This window comes from Callospermophilus lateralis, unplaced genomic scaffold (genome assembly GCF_048772815.1).
Source record: "Callospermophilus lateralis isolate mCalLat2 unplaced genomic scaffold, mCalLat2.hap1 Scaffold_45, whole genome shotgun sequence".
Classification (NCBI taxonomy): Eukaryota; Metazoa; Chordata; class Mammalia; order Rodentia; family Sciuridae; genus Callospermophilus; species Callospermophilus lateralis.
The window spans coordinates 563,629-585,405 of NW_027514398.1; the positions used below are offsets into that span (position 1 = coordinate 563,629).

Here is a 21,777-nt window from a genome sequence, read left to right on the forward strand (position 1 = left end):
CTAACTGTGTATCTTTTACATCTAGGGAAAATGCCTTAATAGAAAAACAAATATGGTAATTATATTTAACTGAAGTATCTAAGAGGCATATCAAATGTCAATCATTCCTCAAACATCTAAGTTCTTACAATGCAAAAGACACTTTCATTTAAGTTAACTGAAGTTCTAAGTGCAGTTCCTGTTTAGTCTTCAGAAAGATAACTAAAAGCTTCAAGTTACTAGATCTTCTTTTACAAAATGCTTCCTTAAAATTAGCTAAAAATATTTTTAAAATTAAGCCTTATTTATTTTCAAATAAAACCATTTACTGGTATAAATTTAATTAAAGGCTAGTAAGCAAGCAAAGGGAAATAAAGAGGTAAAGAACACTCCTCTAAGAACTTTCCTCTGGGGATAGTACTACTGCTAGTCATGCCAATCCAGACAGATGTGGGGGCTTTCTTTAATATATCACCACTTGTCTGTAGAACAGATATTTTGCAGTAAGAGAAAGGAGGATGATAGAATATGTATATAGGGTTTAAGGAGTGGGAAATGAATTTCTTATCAATTAATCATTTAATTGCCTTTTTACCACTAAGAGTACAAAAACCAACTTCATTCCTGCCCACATTCCTGCCCATATCTTAAGCCTTCACAATTCTATGTTTATAGAACCCAGGAGAATGAAATTGTTAACACTGAAATATGTAGGACAGACTAGTCAGAATGTCTAGTCAGAATGATAGGATTAAGTCTGTATGAGCCATGACACATTAAAAAGTAAAAATCCTAGGACTGAAGATGTAGCCCAGTTGTAGAGCATCTGCCTAGCATGTGCAAGGCCCAATACCCACAACTGCCAAATAAAAAGAAGGGGGGGGGGGAGGGTCCTAACTAAGAGACTTTTAAAAAATCAGTTTGATTGCTCTACTTTTATTCTAAGAATAATCTCTGAGAAATAAAGCTAAATGGAAGGCGAAAAAACAACTTTTGTTAACACATTATTGTAATTGGTGAAAAACCACAAGAATGTAGGAATACTAATTCTAGATATAAAGTCACTTGTGATAATTTTCAAATTATAATACTTCTAAATTTTAATTACTTTTTCATGACTCAGAAATGACACATTCTGATTGTAGTACACACTAAAATTTCTATTTTGAAGTAACAGTGTAATCAAATGAATATTTGTAAATATCATCAAAGATCATGTCAAATATCATGTTATCAATATTACATAAATTATTTATCCAGTATAATAGTTATATCTAATACCTCTATAGCAAATATTCAGTTAGTTCTCCTCTAATTCAGTTTAAACATATTTATAATGCCCCACAATGAGTTGGTTAGGGTCTATCTCCAAGTACTTTCTGGACATCATGTTGCCGATTGTAGAGTTGTCTGGAAGTGCCTGGACTGTTATGATCTGCTCTGAGTTCGCTGTTCAGCCCTGAGTGCTAGTCACAATGCAGCAGGTTGAAGACAGCCTACTGGAGGATTGTCAAAACCTTCATAACTAAGATTCTCAACTTCTTCTCTAAGATTTTTTTCATAAGTTTGCAGAAGAGTTCTCAAAGTTCACCTCATTCTCCTCCATTTCATTCTTCTCATCCTCATCTTTAGTTAGTTGCAGGCCTTCCCACCAAATTCCCCAAGCTACAGCATACAATACTCATCAATATACAACCTGAAAGCCCTGTTTCTCCACTCCACAAAAGCAGAGTTGCTATCTGATCTTTGCTCTCATCAGTGATGAGACCTGAGTCTCCTTCAGGCAACAGACATTTTTGACAGAAAAGTGATCTCACCTCCAGACTGGGAGGTATGATAGTCAAGCAGCTCAGAAAGGCATCAGTAGTTATTGAGAGTCCTCAGAGCTTCCAGGTTTTAGAGAGTTTAAGTGAATGCCTCTGACTTTTTTTCCCTGTAGTTTTCTTTATTTTGTGCCAGCTCAGAAAAAAGCTCAAGGCAAATTTTAAAAATGTCTTTGTGAATGTCTTTCAAGATGTTGCTCTGCTGGAGCATTTTCTTGGCAGATGTTCAGAGGCAGGTCCTCAGAGAACCACACCATGGATAAAGTTGAGATAATTCTGGTTTGCAAGTACAAGGCTAGCCTGAGCAACTTAGCAAGTCAGTTTCAAATAAAAACAGCTGGGAATGTAGCTCAGTGGTAGAGCACCCCTGGGTTCAATCCCCAGTAACAAACACACACCCACACTCAAACAACAAAAATAAAAACTGTAATATGTTAATTTAAAAACATAGTTTTTCGAGCTGGGATTGTGGCTCAGCAGTAGAGTGCTTGCCTAGCATGGGTAGGACCTGGGTTTGATTCTCAGCACCACATTAAATAATAATAATAAAATAAAGGCATCGTGTTGTGTCCATCTACAAAAAAGATTCATATTCATTCTCTCTCTCTCTCTCTCTCTCTCTCTCTCTCTCTCTCTCTCTCTTTAAAAACAGGACATGGTTTTTCTATTAGAAGCCTACAATAAATTCAGACTTGTGAAATATACTAAGTTGCTTAAACATTCAGAGTAAAGAATAATTTTCCATGTACTCTAAATCTGGGAGCAAAGAAATGACAATCATATCTCAAAAGAATAATATAACAAAGTGATACTTATTGCAAACATATAAAGAAGGCAGGTATTTCTTAAGAGACCAATGCCTATTTTATAGTTTATCACCTAAAATAAAAATCATCATTGTCAGGCATGGTGATGCACACCGTTAATCCCATCTTCTCAGGAAGCTGAGACAGGAGGATCACAAGTTCAAAGACAGCCTGGGCAACTTAGTGAGAATCTATCTTAAAATAAAACTTAAAAATGGCTGGGAATGTAGCTTGGTGACAAAGTGCTTTCCTAGCATGTACAAGGCCGTGAGTTCAATGCCCAGTAACACACATGCACACACACACACGCACAACACTACAGCAACATTAATTCCAATAAACATTTATATATATAAATGTATGTGTGTGTGTGTCTGTGTGTATATACACACAGACACACACACACACACACACACACACACACACACACTAGTATTCAAACATTTGTAAAAAGCATTACTATAAAAATCATACAAATTATAAAATTTTTACTGTGCTAAATGGCTATCTTAAAATGGTCATGGATCCTAGAATGCAGACTCACTTTCCTAAAAACCAAATTAGGGCTGCTATATAATTAAGGATTAAGCAATTCAAAAAGTTAAGACTTTAGCTAACCACTGGAAAAAGATACAGCAGTAAAATGTAATTTTCAGTTTTTCAATCCATTTATATTATATTATGTTACCTTAAATTATATTAAATATATACAGAAGCATATAAATTTATAAGAAATAAAGTACAAACAATCAATAATTTCAAAAAAATATCAATTTTATCTATGACATTTTTAATTGGGATATGTTAGTCTTACCTCCAAAGTGTAATCATCTGCTGTGGTTGAAATCTCACTTTCTGGCTACAACAAAAGTAAAACATGATTACAATTATGACATTTTTCCCCTGCTAAATATCATACTTTACCAAAAAAAAAAAACTCTGCTTTACTAAGACATTGCTGTTAGTAACAAAGATAGAAAATTCACAAAAATACTATTAAAAAACTAGTAAAAATTATCCAAATCTTTAAAAATTTCATTTCATTATGAATTATAATGACTTATAATAATGCATATAAAATTTATCACAAGGCATTGTTATAAATACAAAAGAACCAAGAAATTTTACATATATAGTAGATGTCATCTGTAAGCCAAAAGCATCAAAGACACCATTCCTCTAATTCATGTAACTCTTTTAAATAAAAGTAAATCCTTAACATGCCATCAGAAAAGTTCAAGTTCTTTAAAAGAATCATCAGTTCTTGATGCTAAAAAGTCAATGACTTTGTCAAGCTTCCCTCAGGTGGATGTTAATGACTTTTCACTGCCACTACTTTCTAGTTAGAGGTAGAATGTTTTAAAATCTGGATGAATACTTACATCAACACAAAAGACCTGCTCATGCTTAAGCATTTCTTCATTGTTTAAAGTTCTCATTATTGTGGAGTCAGGCATCACGGCTGATCCAACACCCTGAGAACTATTGATGAACATCTCCTCACTCTTTGATTGATCAATATTCAAGCCATGAACATCATTTTTACTGCTTGAGGTTTTCTCCTTTTTTGGCTTCTTATGAGGGTTTTGTCCATCCAATCGAGCTCTTCTTTGTCGAAACTGGGCAAGCTACAGGAAAAAAGTATCATTAACATCAATGATAATTTTTCTTTGGGATCACTTTCTTTAAAAGATCAAACTATCATGAAATTAAAACGATGATAATAATATAGATGACTTCACAGTTTCAGAATAACTATTGGATTGAATATTCGGGTTGTAAAGGTTGTAAAACTAGGTACTTGTGAATGAACTTATTAAATATTGAGGGGTAAGAAATGAACATGTCAAGTCTAAAGAAGAGGAAATTAGCTGAGTTAGGGGAATAACTATTCTATAACTAGAATAGGGGAATAGAGAAACTCTCATTCACAGTATAATCTCTAGATTTAAGATTATATGAAAATACACACAAAAACAAGGAGCTCCAAACACACTTGTTCTGTTCTACTACTTTATACAAAAGATATTGTCTATAATTATCTTTTATACAAAAAAGATAATTAGCCTATTAGCTATACAAATGCTCACTGCAACCATATTTATAGTGGGAAAAACTTAAACAGCAGTGTTTTCTACCCTTTATCATTTGTCTGTCATCATCAGAATTTGTACCAAACCCTAGTCAACGATACGTTATCATTTACTTAACATATTTTAAACAGTGTATTTTCTTTAAATTTATTTTAAGAGGAGATGTAATCTCTGGCATAAATTGAAAGTTAATATCACTTGTTATTTCTTTTAAGAGATAAGTTGAAAATAAAAGAAATGATAAATCTATTATTGAAATTTTAGTAAGAGGTTGCTGAAGGCTATGAAAAAAAATGGACAAAATAAAAGACTGTTAAAGAGAGACAAGCATCAAACAGATTTTCATTATCATAAGCAGAAAGAAAACTGAAAAAGGCAAAAACTTTCTTACTATACTATCCAAAGTTTTTTAAGACCTAAAATATTTTCTTACCACCTAAAATCAGAAGTACACTTTATATACCAGGTAACACTAGAACTAATTATGGTGAACTTATAGTAAAAATGCCAATGCAAGCAATTGCTATTAAAGACTTTGTGATATAATAGCAGGTATAAAGTAGTATTGTAGCATATCTATTTCTTTTCATGAAAGGAAAATTACACTTCATTTTTTAAAAGATAAGGCAAGTCTCAGGCTCATAGCTTTCAATGATTATATCCAGTATGAATTAAACATCATTATATTCATAGGCATAGGTAAATTCTGGAAAACTACAACCTTAACAACTTTAGTTTACATTTGGAGTTCAGATTACAGGTATTTTTCCTATTGCTCACTTACATTTTATTTATTTATTCTTAAGAATTTTTTTTTGATGGACACAATACCTTTATTTTATTTATTTTTCTGTAGTACTGAGGATCAAACCCACAGCCTTTTATATGCTAGGCAAAAGACATATTGCTGAGCTATTACTGTATTTTTTAAATACAGTAAGTTTTCTGATTTTTATATAAAGCAACTACTGACAAAGACTTAAAGTTAATTTGAGCTCCTGAATCACTCTTAAGAGGAGAAAAAAGAAGACCACATGTAAGTTTCTTTCTGCCTTAAAAAGAGGAAATATATGCCTAGAATTACCAAAACTATTAACCAGACCACTTACAAAGACAGCAAATAAATTTCTTATTATCTAAAGTACTAAAAGCAATCTTGCTAATGTTACTATCAAAATATGTGGCAAATACATTATTTATAAATAACATTTTATACTTAAATTATCTGCTGTAGATTAAGAAAAGCATATAAACAAGTTCTATTCCCTTAATAAAGATATTTAATTCATAAGTCAGAAATAGCTCATGATTATACTTACAGAGTATAAAAATATATCACATTTAACATTTTTTCCAGTAATTTAGTAACTACCCAGTGTGTTGAGGAACAGGTGCATGACTAGTTGCCTCTATTTTCACATTATTAAGCTGCTGGAATGTACTTGAACTACTTGGAGCATAGCAGATCATTCTTAAAAATAAACTAACTAGAATATTGGCAAATACTTTATCTATAAATAGAATCAGAAATCCAGGAGAATTATTTAAAAGCATCCCTTAGAGAGAATGCAATGCCAAAAAATAAATACTAATAACGACATTTATAATATTTATACTCAATTTCAGATACTTCTTGAAATATCACGTTTCTGCATCAGAATATATTTAGTCAGCAAAATTTATCAAGGCAAAGATGAAGATTTTGCTTAAAATTCCAAGTGTTAGATTATATCAATAATTTATATCTAATATTTATTCAAATGTCAAATATATAACAAAGGAAAAAATATTATCTTTGCATTATAGAAAGAATGACTTAGATCTGGGGATGTGGCTCAATGGTAGAGTGCTTGCCTAGCAAGCACACAGGGCCCAGGTTCAACCATCAGCACAACATGAAAGATAGATAAATAAAGAATGGAAAGTTTGATTTAAACAACAACAACAACAACAAAATAACAACAACAACAAAAAAAAACCTCCAAAATACGAATATCTGTTACTAAATGCAAAAAGAAGCACAGATATGGAATAAAAAGTAGAAATAGTTCCACTATAGTATTTAGAATGAATCACTTCTACAAACATAATTAAAGATACTGTTCTAGGCCTATACTACTCATTATAGAGTCATATTATTTTTTCAGAAAAATTAACCAGAAGGTAAACCCCATGAGGGCAAGGACTTTTTTCCTCCCTACTTCTATATACTAAAAGCCTAGAGCAATATTAAATAAATATATGTTGAATTTTTATCTATTTTTTAAAAAAATGTTAGAGTCTGTAAACAAGTCTGGATGGGCGCCTGGCATTTTGCCAGAGTGAGTGGTTTGTGAAATAACGCCAGTGAGCCATTAAGTGTGGAGATTCCTGATTGGTTGACTTCTGTATCTAGTTTATGTTAATTAGATAAGCTGTGTGGAATGTATAAATACCGCTCCTGTCCTACAATAAACGGCTCCCATTCCTGCTGTATCAACGTATACAAGTTGTTCGTCATCCCCTGGCTAGTTTGCTGTAGCCGGACTGCGGCAAAAAGAAAGAGAGAGAGAGAGAAAGAGAGAGAGAGAGAGAGAATTTTAATATTTATTTTTTAGTTATCAGCAGACACAACATCTTTGTTTGTATGTGGTGTTGAGGTTTGAACCCGGGCCGCGTGCATGCCAGGCGAGTGCGCTACCACTTGAGCCACATCCCCAGCCCCTATGTTGAATTTTTTAAAAGGATAATTTATCTTTTATTGAAAAGTCACCACACTAAGCAAGATCATATAAAAGGCATACCTAATTCTACTTTATTAAAATGTTCCATGGTTTCAAAATTAAAATGAACAATTTTCAAATTACTTGAATCACTCTTAAGAAGTGAAAGATAAAAGAATGAGACTAAGTGAATTTCTTTGTTCCTTAAAAAGAGGAAATATATGATTGGAATTACTGTAACTATTAAATAGACCAACTACAAAAATGGCTAATAAATGAATAAGAACATAAAAATAATCCTTCTCACTATAACCTCCCTCCTCCATCAAGAAAACCAAAACAGAACAAAAAGTTTCTCATAAAAAATAATATCCATAATAGCTTTCTGGTAAGACTACTGTTTTATAAAAATGTGAAAGGGATAAGATCGTATCATGTATTCAATTATTTATAGCTATTTAGTTTTATTTTAAATTTGAAAAATGGCAAGCTAGCAGATAAGCAAAAAAATCTGAATCAATTAGATAACCATCTGATACTGAAATGATGCACTTTAAATTACTGAGAAAACATTTATTCTAAAACATGCTGAAAATTCAGACTACAGCCATCTGTGTTTGTCATTTGGAAGCCAATTATAAAAGTGTTAATATATGTAGTCACAGAAATAGTTGCAAGATGTACTGAAAAGATATTATGTTCACATATTTATCTTTCAAAAGTAGACCAGATCACAAGTAAATGTCTTATCTTGACTAGAACATGAATAAACAACTGAATATAAATATATTGAGTTCCTTAAATTCAATATTTATACTTTTATAAATGATCATTCTAAATAAAACAATACATTTTCAAAATGTTATATATAAAAACATGCCAAGTTTTTATAATGTTCCTTCAAAAATAAATGACTAATTGAAGTCTGTTTAGGTTTTTGTGTGTACATTGACTATTTACTACATGCCAGGCACTGTGCTAGACATCAGTGAAACACATGGCCCCAAAAGTAGAACTTCACAGTATAATGCCAAACTCTATTATTAAATGGAGTGAGAAATAAGGGTTACAGCAATTTCTTAAGCCTGGCAATCGTTCATACATACATATATGGACAGCGAGAAGAGAGAGAAGAGGTGTATTGTGTTATAGGAAACTGTATTGTCCTGATTTTCTTTAAAAAGGACTTCTGAAAGAGATGTGTTGTAGTTTTATGCCTGGAAAGCATAAAAATTGGATTTATATCCGGTTGTAAGTATATAGTTCAGTTATTTAACAAATGCTTATTGACTGCCTATCATGAGCTATGACAGGGCATGTAGTGATAAATAACACATATGAACTCTCATAAATTGCAATCCAGTCAGAAAGATAATATTAAACAAAAAAGAAATATGTACATTCAAGTTATAAAAAGTGCTTTGAAGAGAAAGTATATGCATTAAAGACAGCATACAATGGAAATTCAATTTGTGGGACTGTGGGGAGAGGTCAGAAAATATCTTACTGAGACAAAAATGTAGAAGCTGATATATAAAAATCAATTTGTTAGGGGCTGGGGTTGTGGTTCAGTGGTAGAGCACTCGCCTAGCACATGCAAGGCCCTCAGCACCCATAAAAGTAAATAAACAAAATAAATGTCTTGTGTAGAAATAAAAAAATATTTTAAAAAAATCAATGTTACCTGATCAATATTATAATCAGTGGCAAAACAAAACAGAACTAGAGTATCTGACTCCAAATTCAACCTTTCATTCTACTAATTTGCTTTCTATGTATTTTTAGGTCCTTTTTCATTGTATTTCACAATCCTAGAACATTAATTTTAAAGCATGAACAAATGAAATTGCCAAACTGACAAGTGTTTTTTGATGAGAGGAAAAACAAACGTGAAAATGCACATACCTCAAAGAGAATGTTACAAAAATATGTAATCTGGTAATCTCTATAGTATTTAAAAATAAATATAAAAAGTGATTTTTATGTTTTTTCTGTAGAAAATGGAAGAAATCCCAAATAATTCTAATTATGGTGACTATTTGTTCTTTGCAGGGCTGTCATTAAGCCTTTTTAATATTTCTTTATGGATGATAAACAAGAAGCTATATAAACTATCACAGAAAAACTTTGGTGGCCTAACCATGGAAACAAAAAGATTATAACGACTAACCTAAAAACCAGCTGAAGAAGGGCAAATGAGAGCAAAGATAAAAGCACCATTTTAGGATGCTCTGAATCATATTTTCCAAAATAACAAAAAAAGTACAAACCAGGCCTAGTAGAATGCCTGTAGTCCCAGCTATTTGAGAGGATGAGGCAGAAGGACCTCTTGAATGTAAGAGTTTGTGGTCAGCCTCAGAATTAGCAAGACACACCCCCCGTTCAAAAAAACAAAACAAAACAAAAAAACCTATAAGAAAAAAATAGTGCTAAATAAAACTAAGGAAATCAAGAATGGAAAAGACCATAAGACTTTAAATCATTGAGCAACCAAAACTATTTATAGCCTATAATCTCATTCAATTCGATCACCTTCATGTTTAAAAAGAAAACAGATTCTTTAGCTTAAGGAATCATCTTAATTTTGTGTACTTCATGGCCTGGGTATACAGACAACCCAAATATTTCTTGAATTTCAAAACAATATGGACTACATATAATATAGTGCTGAGCTGTCATATAGTACAAGCTATGTGACAGTGGACAAGCCACTTTACATCAGGAGAATTCAGTTTCATCAACTGTATAATGAAGAGATGCATTAGAAGGATCATTTAAAATTTCCTCCAGGTCTTGAGGTTTTTTGAGAAAATTTTTCAATTATTCCCTTTCCTTTCTCCTTTCTTTACCTGCAATTCTAAGGAAACCAGCATTTTACTTATGAAAATTTGTAAACTGTTGCTTGAAAATACAAGTCAACAAAAAGTATATAGCTATTACTAAATAATTTCAACTGAAAATGGTATAGGATACAGAGAAAGTGGAATGATTCAGTGTTCAGAACGAATCACATCTAAGTACATAAAATTACCAAAACATTATTTTATTCTCATGTTATTAACTATCATTCAGAACAAATTACTAGAAAGTTCCATAAAGGAGGGGATTTTTAATAAAAATCAATCATTATACACTCCAGGTCTAGAACAGTGACTGCATATAAGCTCTGAAAAATTGCTAAATTTTTAAAAACTGATTTTTTGTGAAAGAGGCACCTCTAGGCATTAATTATAGGCATTATTTCTCAGAACTTCAGAACTCCTACATAGTTTCTTTAACCAAAAACAAACAAACAAACAAAAAAACCCCTAAGATGATATATTCAGGTCCATGGCTGCACATGGCTATAATTACTTAATGCAATGTTATGTTATGCAGCTGTCAAAAAATATTTTCAAAAAATTCTAATGTGGGAAAATGTTCTCAGTATAAAGCTGGGTAAAATAAGAGCACAAAACTGCATAAAATGAATCAAGTGGAGTTTTTAAATATATTTGTGCATATAAACAAACTATTAAAAATTAAAACAAATTATTAAAAATAATTACTTGTAGATAATGAGACTACAGGTAATTTTTATGCTTCTATATTTCAGCTCTTTTGACAGAAAAATTCAAAGTGGAATAATGCATAAATATCATATAAAATTATATAAAGCTATGTTTATGCAAGAACAAATGTAACAAATTATTATCACTTCTTTCAGAAAAAAAAATGAAACAAGTCTATTTAATGATTTTAAGTGTCTAGAAAATGTGTGCAAAGTTTATATTTTCCCCATATTTCAATCAATATCTCAAAAGCATTCAGGGATATTTTTTTCTCAGTAAAGAAATGGTGAAATATTATTTGAGAACTTGGTCCATTAACTTTAATTCATCTCCTAATAATTATTCTATGTATGAAACACAGAGGCACTTACCTGGAGAAGTTTTGCTATTAAGAGATTAGCAATAAAAATAATTTAAGTGACTATCACTTGAAGTAATATCTTAATTTCTAGACTAAGAAATAAAACATTAAAGTATTAGGAAAAATAGGTGAAATTACCATATAAAGTTTCCAAAAATATAACACTTGCTTATTCTGTGCTTTTAAGGGTGAATTTTACTAGCATAATCACTTATTTTGCTGCTTTAACATTTCTGATGTTTCTTCTCAACTCCACTTTAAAATGTTCTTAATAAAGATGGATATTGATTTCAGAAATGGTTAAAGCATTTTATTCAGTTTTTGTTGACAGCAATTTCTAAATTGCCACTAATGTTCAACATAACTCTTAGGCGTTAACTTATTTAATCTTTATTGGATTCTAGGGCTACAATGATACTAATTTTTTACTGTCTACTTAGCTTAAGCCCACCCAAACGGTTACATATGTCTTTTTTTAGAGAGAGAGAGAGAGAACATTTTTAATATTTATTTTTTAGTATTTGGCGGACACAACATCTTTGTTTGTATGTGGTGCTGAGGATCGAACCCGGGCTGCACGCATGCCAAGTGAGCACGCTACTGCTTGAGCCACATCTCCAGCCCCAACATATGTCTTTTTAATAGAGTTGTGTAATAATTAAAGGTTGTCAAGCAGGAAAAAAATTCAGATATTTAGAATTTGAGATTTTCTATATTTATTGGTATATAAATCATGATTCTGGCATAAACTTCATCCCATAATTTGCAAAATATGTCTTAAATTTTCAGCTTAAGAATATCTAAGCTAGTTTCTGTACAGACATTTGAAAGCCTATATTCTAAATTTTCCACACTGACATGCAAATTATCATACTGAACTACTTACAAATTAATCATACTCTTTCATGGGCTCCAGATCCTTTCTACATGTTGGCTTTGCTAAATACCCAATGAACTTAGCCTGTAGGATATTAAAATGGCTCTTAATGAACTTGTCTTCCAAGTAAGCCTTTTCTCTCTTTATTTTTTTCTTTTGAAGCGACAGCACATTCACAGAAAAGTTGCATAAATAACACATAAACTCCTATATATTTTGGTCAGTAATTTGTTTTAACATTTTGCCACAAGCTTCATCATTCTGTGTGCACCATTTTACTCCTTTTTAAGAGTAGTTTTTGATACTTTCCAGTTCCTTGGAGAAGAACAGGAAATATTTATGAATGCTTTTGAGATCATTTTTGGAATATATGAAAAAATCAAATGAATCACAAATTATCAAATATTATTCTTCCCATTGACGCCTTTAATATTTCAGTGGTACATTTTAGAATAAGTATTTTCTTTCTTTCTTTCTTCCTTTCTTCCTTCCTTTCTTTTTTCTTTCTTTCATTTTTTTTTTTTTTTTTTTTTTACAGAAGCTCGCTACAGTGATACATTTCAGGAAATTAGATGTTAATAAAGATCTATTACCTACTCTACATTTCATATTCCAGTTCTGTCAGTATTCCCAGTAACATTTTTAGGATATTTTTCCTCAGTATAAGATCAAGTCAGAATTTTACTACATTCTCCCATTTCTATTTACAATATAAATAGTTCTTCAGTATTTATCTTTCATGACTTATTCAAATAACTAAGGTCAAACACACTTACTAGGTAAATCATTATTCACCCAACAAATTCACATGAATTTTTAATCTGATTGCTCTATGCAGATTTAGTGAGTTCTACCATGGTGGTCTCATAATATTACTTGTATTAACCACTTATATTATAATTCAGTGTTTTTCTTCATTAAAATGTAAACACCTTAAAATATAGTTTTTCTATTCATTTTTACTAGAGTTCCTACACATGGTAAGTACCCCCCCCAAAACTGGCAGAATTTACTAAAATAAATGACTTATTCTATAAACACTTAAAAATTAGATATTAAACCAAAGAAAGATGACTATTTTTGTATTTCTCTGTCCATGTTCTCTTATGCATTAGCTTATTAATCTTTATTACATCCCTGTAAGATAAGCCTTTTTATCATAAACATGGCACAAATAAAGGAAGTGAAGCACAGAGAAGTGAAGTCATGTGCCTAAAAGGTTTAGGAGGTGTAACAATACACCTTCCCCTGAAGCTTTAAACTAGAGACCTCCTAAAAAAGGAAACAATACTTACTCTAAATTTGCTGAAGTCAGAGAGTACATATGTCTTTAGCAATGAAGGACAGACTTGATATTTTCATGTGAATATAAAATTATAAAGAATTTGTAAATTGGGAAATGAGATTATTTTTTCTTCCTATTAAATAATGATTGAAGAATGTTTTAAAAACTAAAATTCATCTTTATAAAGAGGAGTTCATATGAATTAATATGAGGAAAAAAATGAAAAACAAGATTTATTATCAACAATGGGAGGGGACCAATTTGTAAAGAACAAAAAAGAAAAGTGTTTTCTACAAAAGAACTTTAAAGTATTGCTATCAGTAACAGCAATTCAGCAATGTATTTGAAAATAAATTTTAGGCAACTGTGTATGTATGATATCTACAATTTCGCATTATATAAATGTTTTCCCATCTGACCATATAATGTATCTTCTTTGGGGAAATAAAATTCAAAAACTATTTAAATATTAAGTTCACAAATAGATTTTTCTTGTCACTGAAGTAGATAGCCACTTTAAATTAAAACAGTGGCTTAAATCTGGTCTGATATTGTGTTTTATATTCCTAAAGAAAGTGATAACCTTAAGCCAAACTAGTCCAGCCATATTTCTTATGATTCTCATTCCAAAGTAACAGGAAATTGAGCTTATTTTGAATGAGTACTAATTAGTACTAAAATACTAAATAGTATCATGAAAATCATGTCTCCAATACATGTCCTGAATGTATAAAGAATTTCTATTTATAAATTATTTTAAAATTCTGGTTAGAGAATGGGCAAAGGACTTACATAGATATTTTTCAACAAAAAGGGCCAAAAAGGTACTCAACACCACTAATCCTTACGAAATGAGATGTGCATGGTAGCCAAAAGGTAGAAGGAATCCCAAGAATTCGTCAATAGATGAGCAGATAAACAAAATGTGGTACATATATACAAAAGAATATTGTCATCTCTCATATGTAAGCATCACTGATAATGGTGTTTGTTGTACTAAATTTTCTTCCAGTTTTCTGCATAAGATGTAATTTATTCTTTTATGGTTGATAATTTTTATGCTTTTATTATATTTTATTTTTATGTGGTGCTGAGGATCAAACCCAGTGCCTCACACTTGCTAGGTGAGAACTCTACAAGTGAGCCACAACCACAGCCCAACAATGTTTTCTATTACTGATAAAACTTGCTATTATGAACATTCTTTTCTGTAAATTATTTTAACAATATTTATTGAACACCTACTATGTGCCAGGTACTGTGATTTTTTTTTTCCTAACTGGTTTTACATGACAGTAAAGCAGAATTCATTTTGACACAATGTACACAAATGGAGCATAAATTCTCATTCCTCTCGGTGTACATGGTGCTGAGTCACAGCAGTACTGTAATCATATATATATGCTAATAGTGTCTGTTTAATTGTAATGTCCTTCCCATCCCCAATGCCTCACCCCTCCCTTCACTCTCCTTTGCACTATCCAAAGGTTCTTCATTCTTCCCTACCCCAACTCCCACTGTGGATCAGCATCCATTTATCAGAGAATACATTCAGCCTTTGGTTTCTTGGAATTGGCTTATATCATTTAGCATGATGTTTTCTAGTTCCACCATTACACCTGCAAATGACATAATTTTATTCTTGTGCATGTCTCTTGGTACACTTATGCAGTTAATTACTCTGTAGTACATATTCAGGGATAGAAATGTTTTGTCATCAAGTATGTATATCTTCAAGTTTAAGAAATAATACAAAGCAGTTTTCCTAACTAGTACAGATTTCACTGCTATTAGAATACATAAAAGATCATGTTGCTCTTTATACACATTTTCAATTATTAAGTTTTTTCATATGTGTGTATGTAATGGTATCTTGTGGTTTTAATTTCTATTTCCTTGAGTAGTAATAATGAGCTTGAATATATGTTCACTGGCCATTTGGATAATCTTTTGTGGAGTTATTAAAATTTTTCCCCATTTTAAGTATCTTCTCTTGGCTTATTCTTCCATTTTACACTTCTAATTGTTTTTCAAATTTGCCATGCTTGAATTAAAACTAATGATATTCCATATTTATGCCAAGGATTATAGTTTTGTTGATTACACATGGGTGGTTTCCTTGTAAAAATTATTTAAAACTTTAAAGTACCTAGTAAGAGAGAGTAACTGCTGTCCTTAAATAAGAATCAAAACTAATCAAAGAGTTTCCTTTCTCACTTCAAGTGCCCACGCACTTTCCTTTAATCTTTTAAAAGCAGGAGAGGGACTACCAAAGAGGCATGTGGGAAAAGGAGATTTTCTGGAACCATCCAATCTCATTCCCCTCCACAAGTGCTACTAATTTCCACTGGTTTCAGCTATCATCTGAGCACTTTCATCTGCTTTCAGATTGCTTTTGATTTTTCAGGTGTGATTCCAACAAATATTGTTCACTGAAATTTTCTTCTCAAACATTTTTAAGAAGCAAATGAATTTTCTGCTTGACTATTTTGTACTTGCTTTCTTTTGGGGGAGTTCTGGGGATTAAACTCAGTGGCAACCAATTAATGAGCCACATCTCCAGCCCTATTTTGACTTTTACTTACAAAAAGAGTCTCACTAATTTGCTTGGTGCCTCACCATTGTGGAGGAGGCTGAGTTTGATCTTGTAATCATCCTGCCTCAGCCTTTTGAGCTGCTAGGATTACAGGCACACCTGGCCTAATTTACGTCTTTTGATTGTATTGCTTCAGACAGCCTGTTTACACTTTTTCCATCTAATTGTTTTAGTAAAAATATTAAATAAATGTCAGAATAATTATTGTACATACATTTTAGGCACATAGGCAAGAAATTTATTTGGTGATTTTTTCTTTTTTGTATACTTTGATTTTGCTGTCAGCAGTGAAAACTGAACCCAAGAGTGCTCTACCTCTGACCTGCATCCCCAGTTTTTTTGTTGTTGTTGTTTAATATTGAGATAGTTGCCCATCCTGGCTTCCAACTTTCAATCCTTATGCCACAAGCCTCCTGCGTTTCTGGAATTAAAAGGATATATCACCCTGCATAGCTCATTAGGGGATGTCTACTGGATACTTACCTATCCCAAGAATTCTCTACTTGGTATGGTGGGTCACACCTTTAGTAATACCAGCTACTTGGGAGGATGGAAGATCACAACTTTGAGGCCAGCGTCAACAAATAAAAACAAAAATTAAAAATAAAAATAAAAAGGTCTGGGGATATGGCTTCAATCCTCACTACTTCCAAACGAAAAGAAAAAAAAAAATCATTGAGAAATATTACACATATTGCGGAAATAATCCTTACATAATTTGATTGCACATATCTTCATGAAAGCTAATCACTTCATAAAGAATACATAAATATAGTGCAGTCTTAATATGAATAATACATACATTACCCCAGATATCTACTTAGTTTCTTAAAACATGTCTAGATTATGTACAGTTCTTCTTAGAAGTCCTATCATTGGACTTATACTTGTCTTCTATATTTATCAACATTGCAATAATCCTTATTTTACTATATAGTACAAATATTTTCCCTATGTGGATAATTACACTGTTGTTCGTATAGCCACTTAAGTCTACATATAAGATTAAGATATTTGACTATGGTGGCTTGACTCAGCCTAAAGCCACAGCTACTTTTGTCACCAATCCCTCACTAGATCTCTTGACACTTGGCAAATGTGAATAAGACTAATATGTATATTCTAAATACATATAAAGTCTTAGCCCTAATTGTGAAAGAAATAATACTATACTGCACAGTAAAAAAAAAAAAAAAAAAAAAAAAAAAACAACCAAAACACTCAACTTAAAAGTTACTTTCTTTTAAAGATATTTTTTAGTTCTTGATTGACATTTATTTTATTCATTTAAATGTGCTGAGAATCAAAGCCAGTGCCTCATACAAGCAGGGTAATTGCACTTACTTGCCCACGACAATTATTTTCTTAAGAAGTTAAAATAACATGAAACTTTAGAGCAATATCATGCATAAAATTATTACATAAATAAATCAACAATTAAAAGACTAATATTGTGTGTCTCTAAAAGTTCATTTCAAAAAGTAAACTCTTCTATCACATTGGTAACTCAAGATTTCACTGTGAAATAACAGATAAATTTTCCTGTCTATCTATTCAATGGAAATTACCTGAACATAAGAAAGATATTTCTCCAAATTTTCTGGAAAGTTGATTACACACACACACACACACACACACACACACACACACACATTTAGCCATAAGATATTTTATTTTTGTGAATAAAATGTATATAAAATACTATGACCAGTTCAAAAAATAGATTTCAGACGTCATAAATTTATTTCCTGTAAGGCCCAGGAAGTTTTTGCCTTACCTTTAATATTTTCAAAATAATGAAAACCGTCACCAGCATAAGGTGAGGAAGGACATAACGAACTGCTTCCTTAAACTCATCAGCAATGGACTGCAAAGCAAAAAAAAAAACAAAAAAAAAAAACAAAAAAAAAAAACATAATAATGTTCCTCTGACATCAAAGATACATAATCACCATTCCTAACAAATAGTTTTTAACCTATATAATACAAGATTGTCAAAACTATAATGAAAAAAAATAAGCTACACTGAAACTCAAGTACCATAAATTACGTTTTGCCTCTCCTTTTCCCACTTAAGATAACTTCTTTTCCCACTTTATTAGATATATATATATACATTTTATCCTTTAGGGTAGGGCTAATAACTCTCACAAAAGACTTCTGAAGGTTTTTTTAAACATTTGAGCTTCCATATACCCTAAAGGAATTCTAAAATGCTGCATACTCTCTTGCACATTTTCATGTTGTAATTAGAAATGTTTGAAGTTTAAATACCAATAAAGGGTGTATGTGAAGAGATGATGTTTAATATAAATGTAACTTAAGTATATTTTATCAATGACTGAATAAATTTCAGACTAAAGCCATTTAACATATGAAATATTTGTTATATAATTTAATTGACAAAGCCGATCTTCAATTGATATAACAAGTAGACAGGTCATATATTTGTCAGAAAGCCTGAGTTGATTAGATTTAAAAAAAAAACATATTAATACCCTGGCCTCAAGGAGTAAAAGCATAAGGAAGGATCTAAAATTGTTTCTACCATAGTACATCCAGGTATGAGAATTGTACATGCTTACCCTCTTAAATATAGTCAATAAATAATGAAGCACTCTTTTTAAAAAGTTAATAATCATCTTTGAAATCAAATCTTTTTCTTTATTTTTTAGTTTTACATGGATGCAGTATCTTTATTCTGTATATTTACTTTTATGTGGTGTGGAGGATAAAATCCAGTGCCTCACATGTGGGAGGGAATTGGTCTACCACTGAGTCACACCCCAGCCACCCATATATTGTTTCTTAATTCATAGGTACTCAGATAAACGTGACAAGGCAGAGGCACATATGGCATTTAAATACCAAGATCTTTTACCATTATCACCCCAAATCTTTCTTTTGGATATTCTTAGTTTGTACTCAATGAATTATTAGTAGAAATCCTTTTTGTTTCGTTTTCACTGCAGCCCTGGGGATTTTTACATGTTGGATCAGTGTCTAAAAGGAAATTCGATATGGCAAGGTATAATGCATAAGAGAAGTTGGAAAGAACAATGTAAAATATACAGGCAAGATCTCAGACAAACTAGGAACTGATTCCCTTAAAGATCTTATTATCTTTAAAGATTTTATTATCTTTTCAAGAACTTTCAGGTATACCTAGGGATAGGTATACCCAGGTGTTAAACACTACTACTCTGTAGAATACATGATTTTCAAAGGGGCTCCGGACGTCGGGGCCGGGGAACCAGGACCGAGCGCGCGTCCCCGTCCCCAGGGCGCAAGGGCGCTGCGGGCAGGAAGGGGCCCCGAGCGGAGCCCAGCGTGTTGCCCGTCGGGGTCGGCCTCGGGGGGCGCCTGGTGGGGCGCCTGGTGGCCGGGCTGCGCGGGGCGCTGGGCCTGCGGCGCGTGGGGCGCGGCCGGACCTGGACCATGGACCATGCTTCTACTAGCTGCCTTTGCAGCAGTGTTGCACTGGAGCCATATAACACACCTGTTTGAAAATGATCGTCATTTTTCTCACCTCTCAACATTGGAAAGGGAGATGGCTTTTCGCACTGAAATGGGGCTATATTATTCTTACTTCAAGACTATTGTGGAAGCCCCCTCATTTTTGAATGGAGTATGGATGATTATGAATGATAAACTGACTGAATACCCTCTTGTTATTAATACATTAAAAAGGTTAATCTTTACCCTGAGGTAATCTTGGCCAGCTGGTACCGAATTTATACCAAATTAATGGACATGATTGGTATTCAAACCAAGATATGTTGGACAGTTACCAGAGGAGAAGGACTCAGTCCTATTGAAAGTTGTGAAGGATTGGGAGATCCTGCTTGCTTTTATGTTGCTGTAATTTTTATTTTAAATGGACTAATGATGACATTATTCTTCATATACGGCACATATTTAAGTGGAAGTCGATTGGGAGGCCTGTTACAGTGTTATGCTTCTTTTTCAATCATGGAGAGTGTACCCGTGTGATGTGGACACCGCCTCTCCGCGAAAGCTTTTCGTATCCTTTCCTTGTACTTCAGATGTTGCTTGTGACTCATATTCTCAGGGCTACAAAAGTTTATAGAGGAAGCTTGATTGCGCTCTGCATTTCCAATATATTTTTCATGCTTCCATGGCAGTTTGCTCAGTTTGTACTTCTTACTCAGATCGCATCATTATTTGCAGTATATGTTGTGGGGTATATTGATATATATATAAATTATGGAAGATCATTTATATACACATGATTTCTCTTGCACTTTGTTTTGTTTTGATGTTTGGGAACTCAATGTTGTTAACATCCTACTACGCTTCCTCTTTGGTAATTATTTGGGGCATGCTGGCATTGAAACCACATTTTGTGAAAATAAATGTGTCTGAGCTTAGGTAATGGATTATCCAAGGATGTCTTTGGTTGTTTGGAACCATTATACTCAAATATTTGACATCTAGACTCTTTGGAATTGCAGATGATGCTCATATTGGCAACTTATTAACATCAAAATTCTTCAGTTATAAGGATTTTGATACTTTATTGTATACCTGTGCAGCAGAGTTCGACTTTATGGAAAAGTAGACTCCTCTGAGATATACAAAGACTTTGTTGCTCCCAGCTGTACTTGTAGTATTCATTGCCATCATTAGAAAGATTATTAGTGATATGTGGAGCATCTTAGCTAAACAACAGACACATATAAGAAAACGTCAGTTTGATCATGGAGAGCTGGTTTATCGTGCATTGCAACTGTTAGCTTATACAGCCCTTGGCATTTTGATTATGAGACTAAAACTCTTCTTGACACCACACATGTGTGTTATGGCTTCCTTGATCTGCTCTAGACAGTTATTTGGATGGCTCTTTTGCAAAGTACATCCTGGTGCTGTTGTTTTTGCTGTACTAGCAACAATGTCAATTCAAGGTTCAGCGAATCTTCAAACCCAATGGAATATTGTAGGGGAGTTCAGCAATTTGCCACAAGAAGAACTTATAGAATGGATCAAATATAGTACCAAACCACATGCAGTGTTTGCAGTGCCATGCCCACTATGGCAAGTGTGAAGTTGTCTGCCCTTCGTCCGGTTGTGAACCATCCACATTATGAAGATGCAGGCTTGAGAGCCAGAACGAAAATAGTATACTCAATGTATAGTCGAAAAGCAACTGAAGAAGTGAAGCAAGAATTGGTAAAGTTAAAAGTGAATTATTACATTCTAGAAGAGTCATGGTGTATAAGAAGATCCAAGCCTGGTGGCAGCATGCCTGAAATTTGGGATGTGGAAGATCCTGCCAGTGTTGGGAAAACTCCCTTGTGTAATCTCTTGGTGAAGGAATCAAAGCCTCACTTCACCACTGTATTCCAGAACAGTGTTTACAAAGTTCTAGAAGTTATAAAAGAATGACTACTACTTCATGACCTGCCTCCTACAGAGAATTACATCAGTAATGGTTTTAATGTTTTGCTAATAAGTCATGTATTGTTTTTAATTCAAATCCCCCAAATTTTTATAGGTAACTGTTTTCAAACAGAAAACATTTTATTTGGTAAATTTGAATGTTATTCTGATTGTGAAAATGGCATATACCCTCATCAGTTGGTTACCATTTTAATGCACCCCTTAAAATTTGCTATGCAAGTGAGTATATGCTTGTACTTGACTTCAATATTTGTGCTAAAGTGAGCAAAGCCAGCTGTGTAAA

The 21,777-nt window shown here is 32.6% G+C and overlaps 1 protein-coding gene and 1 pseudogene across 1 annotated transcript in view; one reads left to right on the forward strand and one right to left on the reverse strand.

Annotated features, from left to right (window-relative positions):
- LOC143388888 (A-kinase anchor protein 9-like) overlaps positions 1-18,315 on the reverse strand; it is a 95,239-nt gene extending 76,924 nt beyond the window's left edge. The window contains 4 exon segments of the mRNA XM_076842336.1: positions 3,423-3,467; positions 3,991-4,236; positions 17,851-17,940; positions 18,298-18,315. Of these exon segments, the coding sequence (XP_076698451.1) occupies positions 3,423-3,467; positions 3,991-4,236; positions 17,851-17,940; positions 18,298-18,315 (399 nt within the window).
- A 972-nt stretch (positions 18,316-19,287) lies between these two features.
- On the forward strand, positions 19,288-21,510 carry LOC143640661 (protein C-mannosyl-transferase DPY19L1 pseudogene; annotated as a pseudogene).
- The last annotated feature ends 267 nt before the right edge of the window (positions 21,511-21,777 follow it).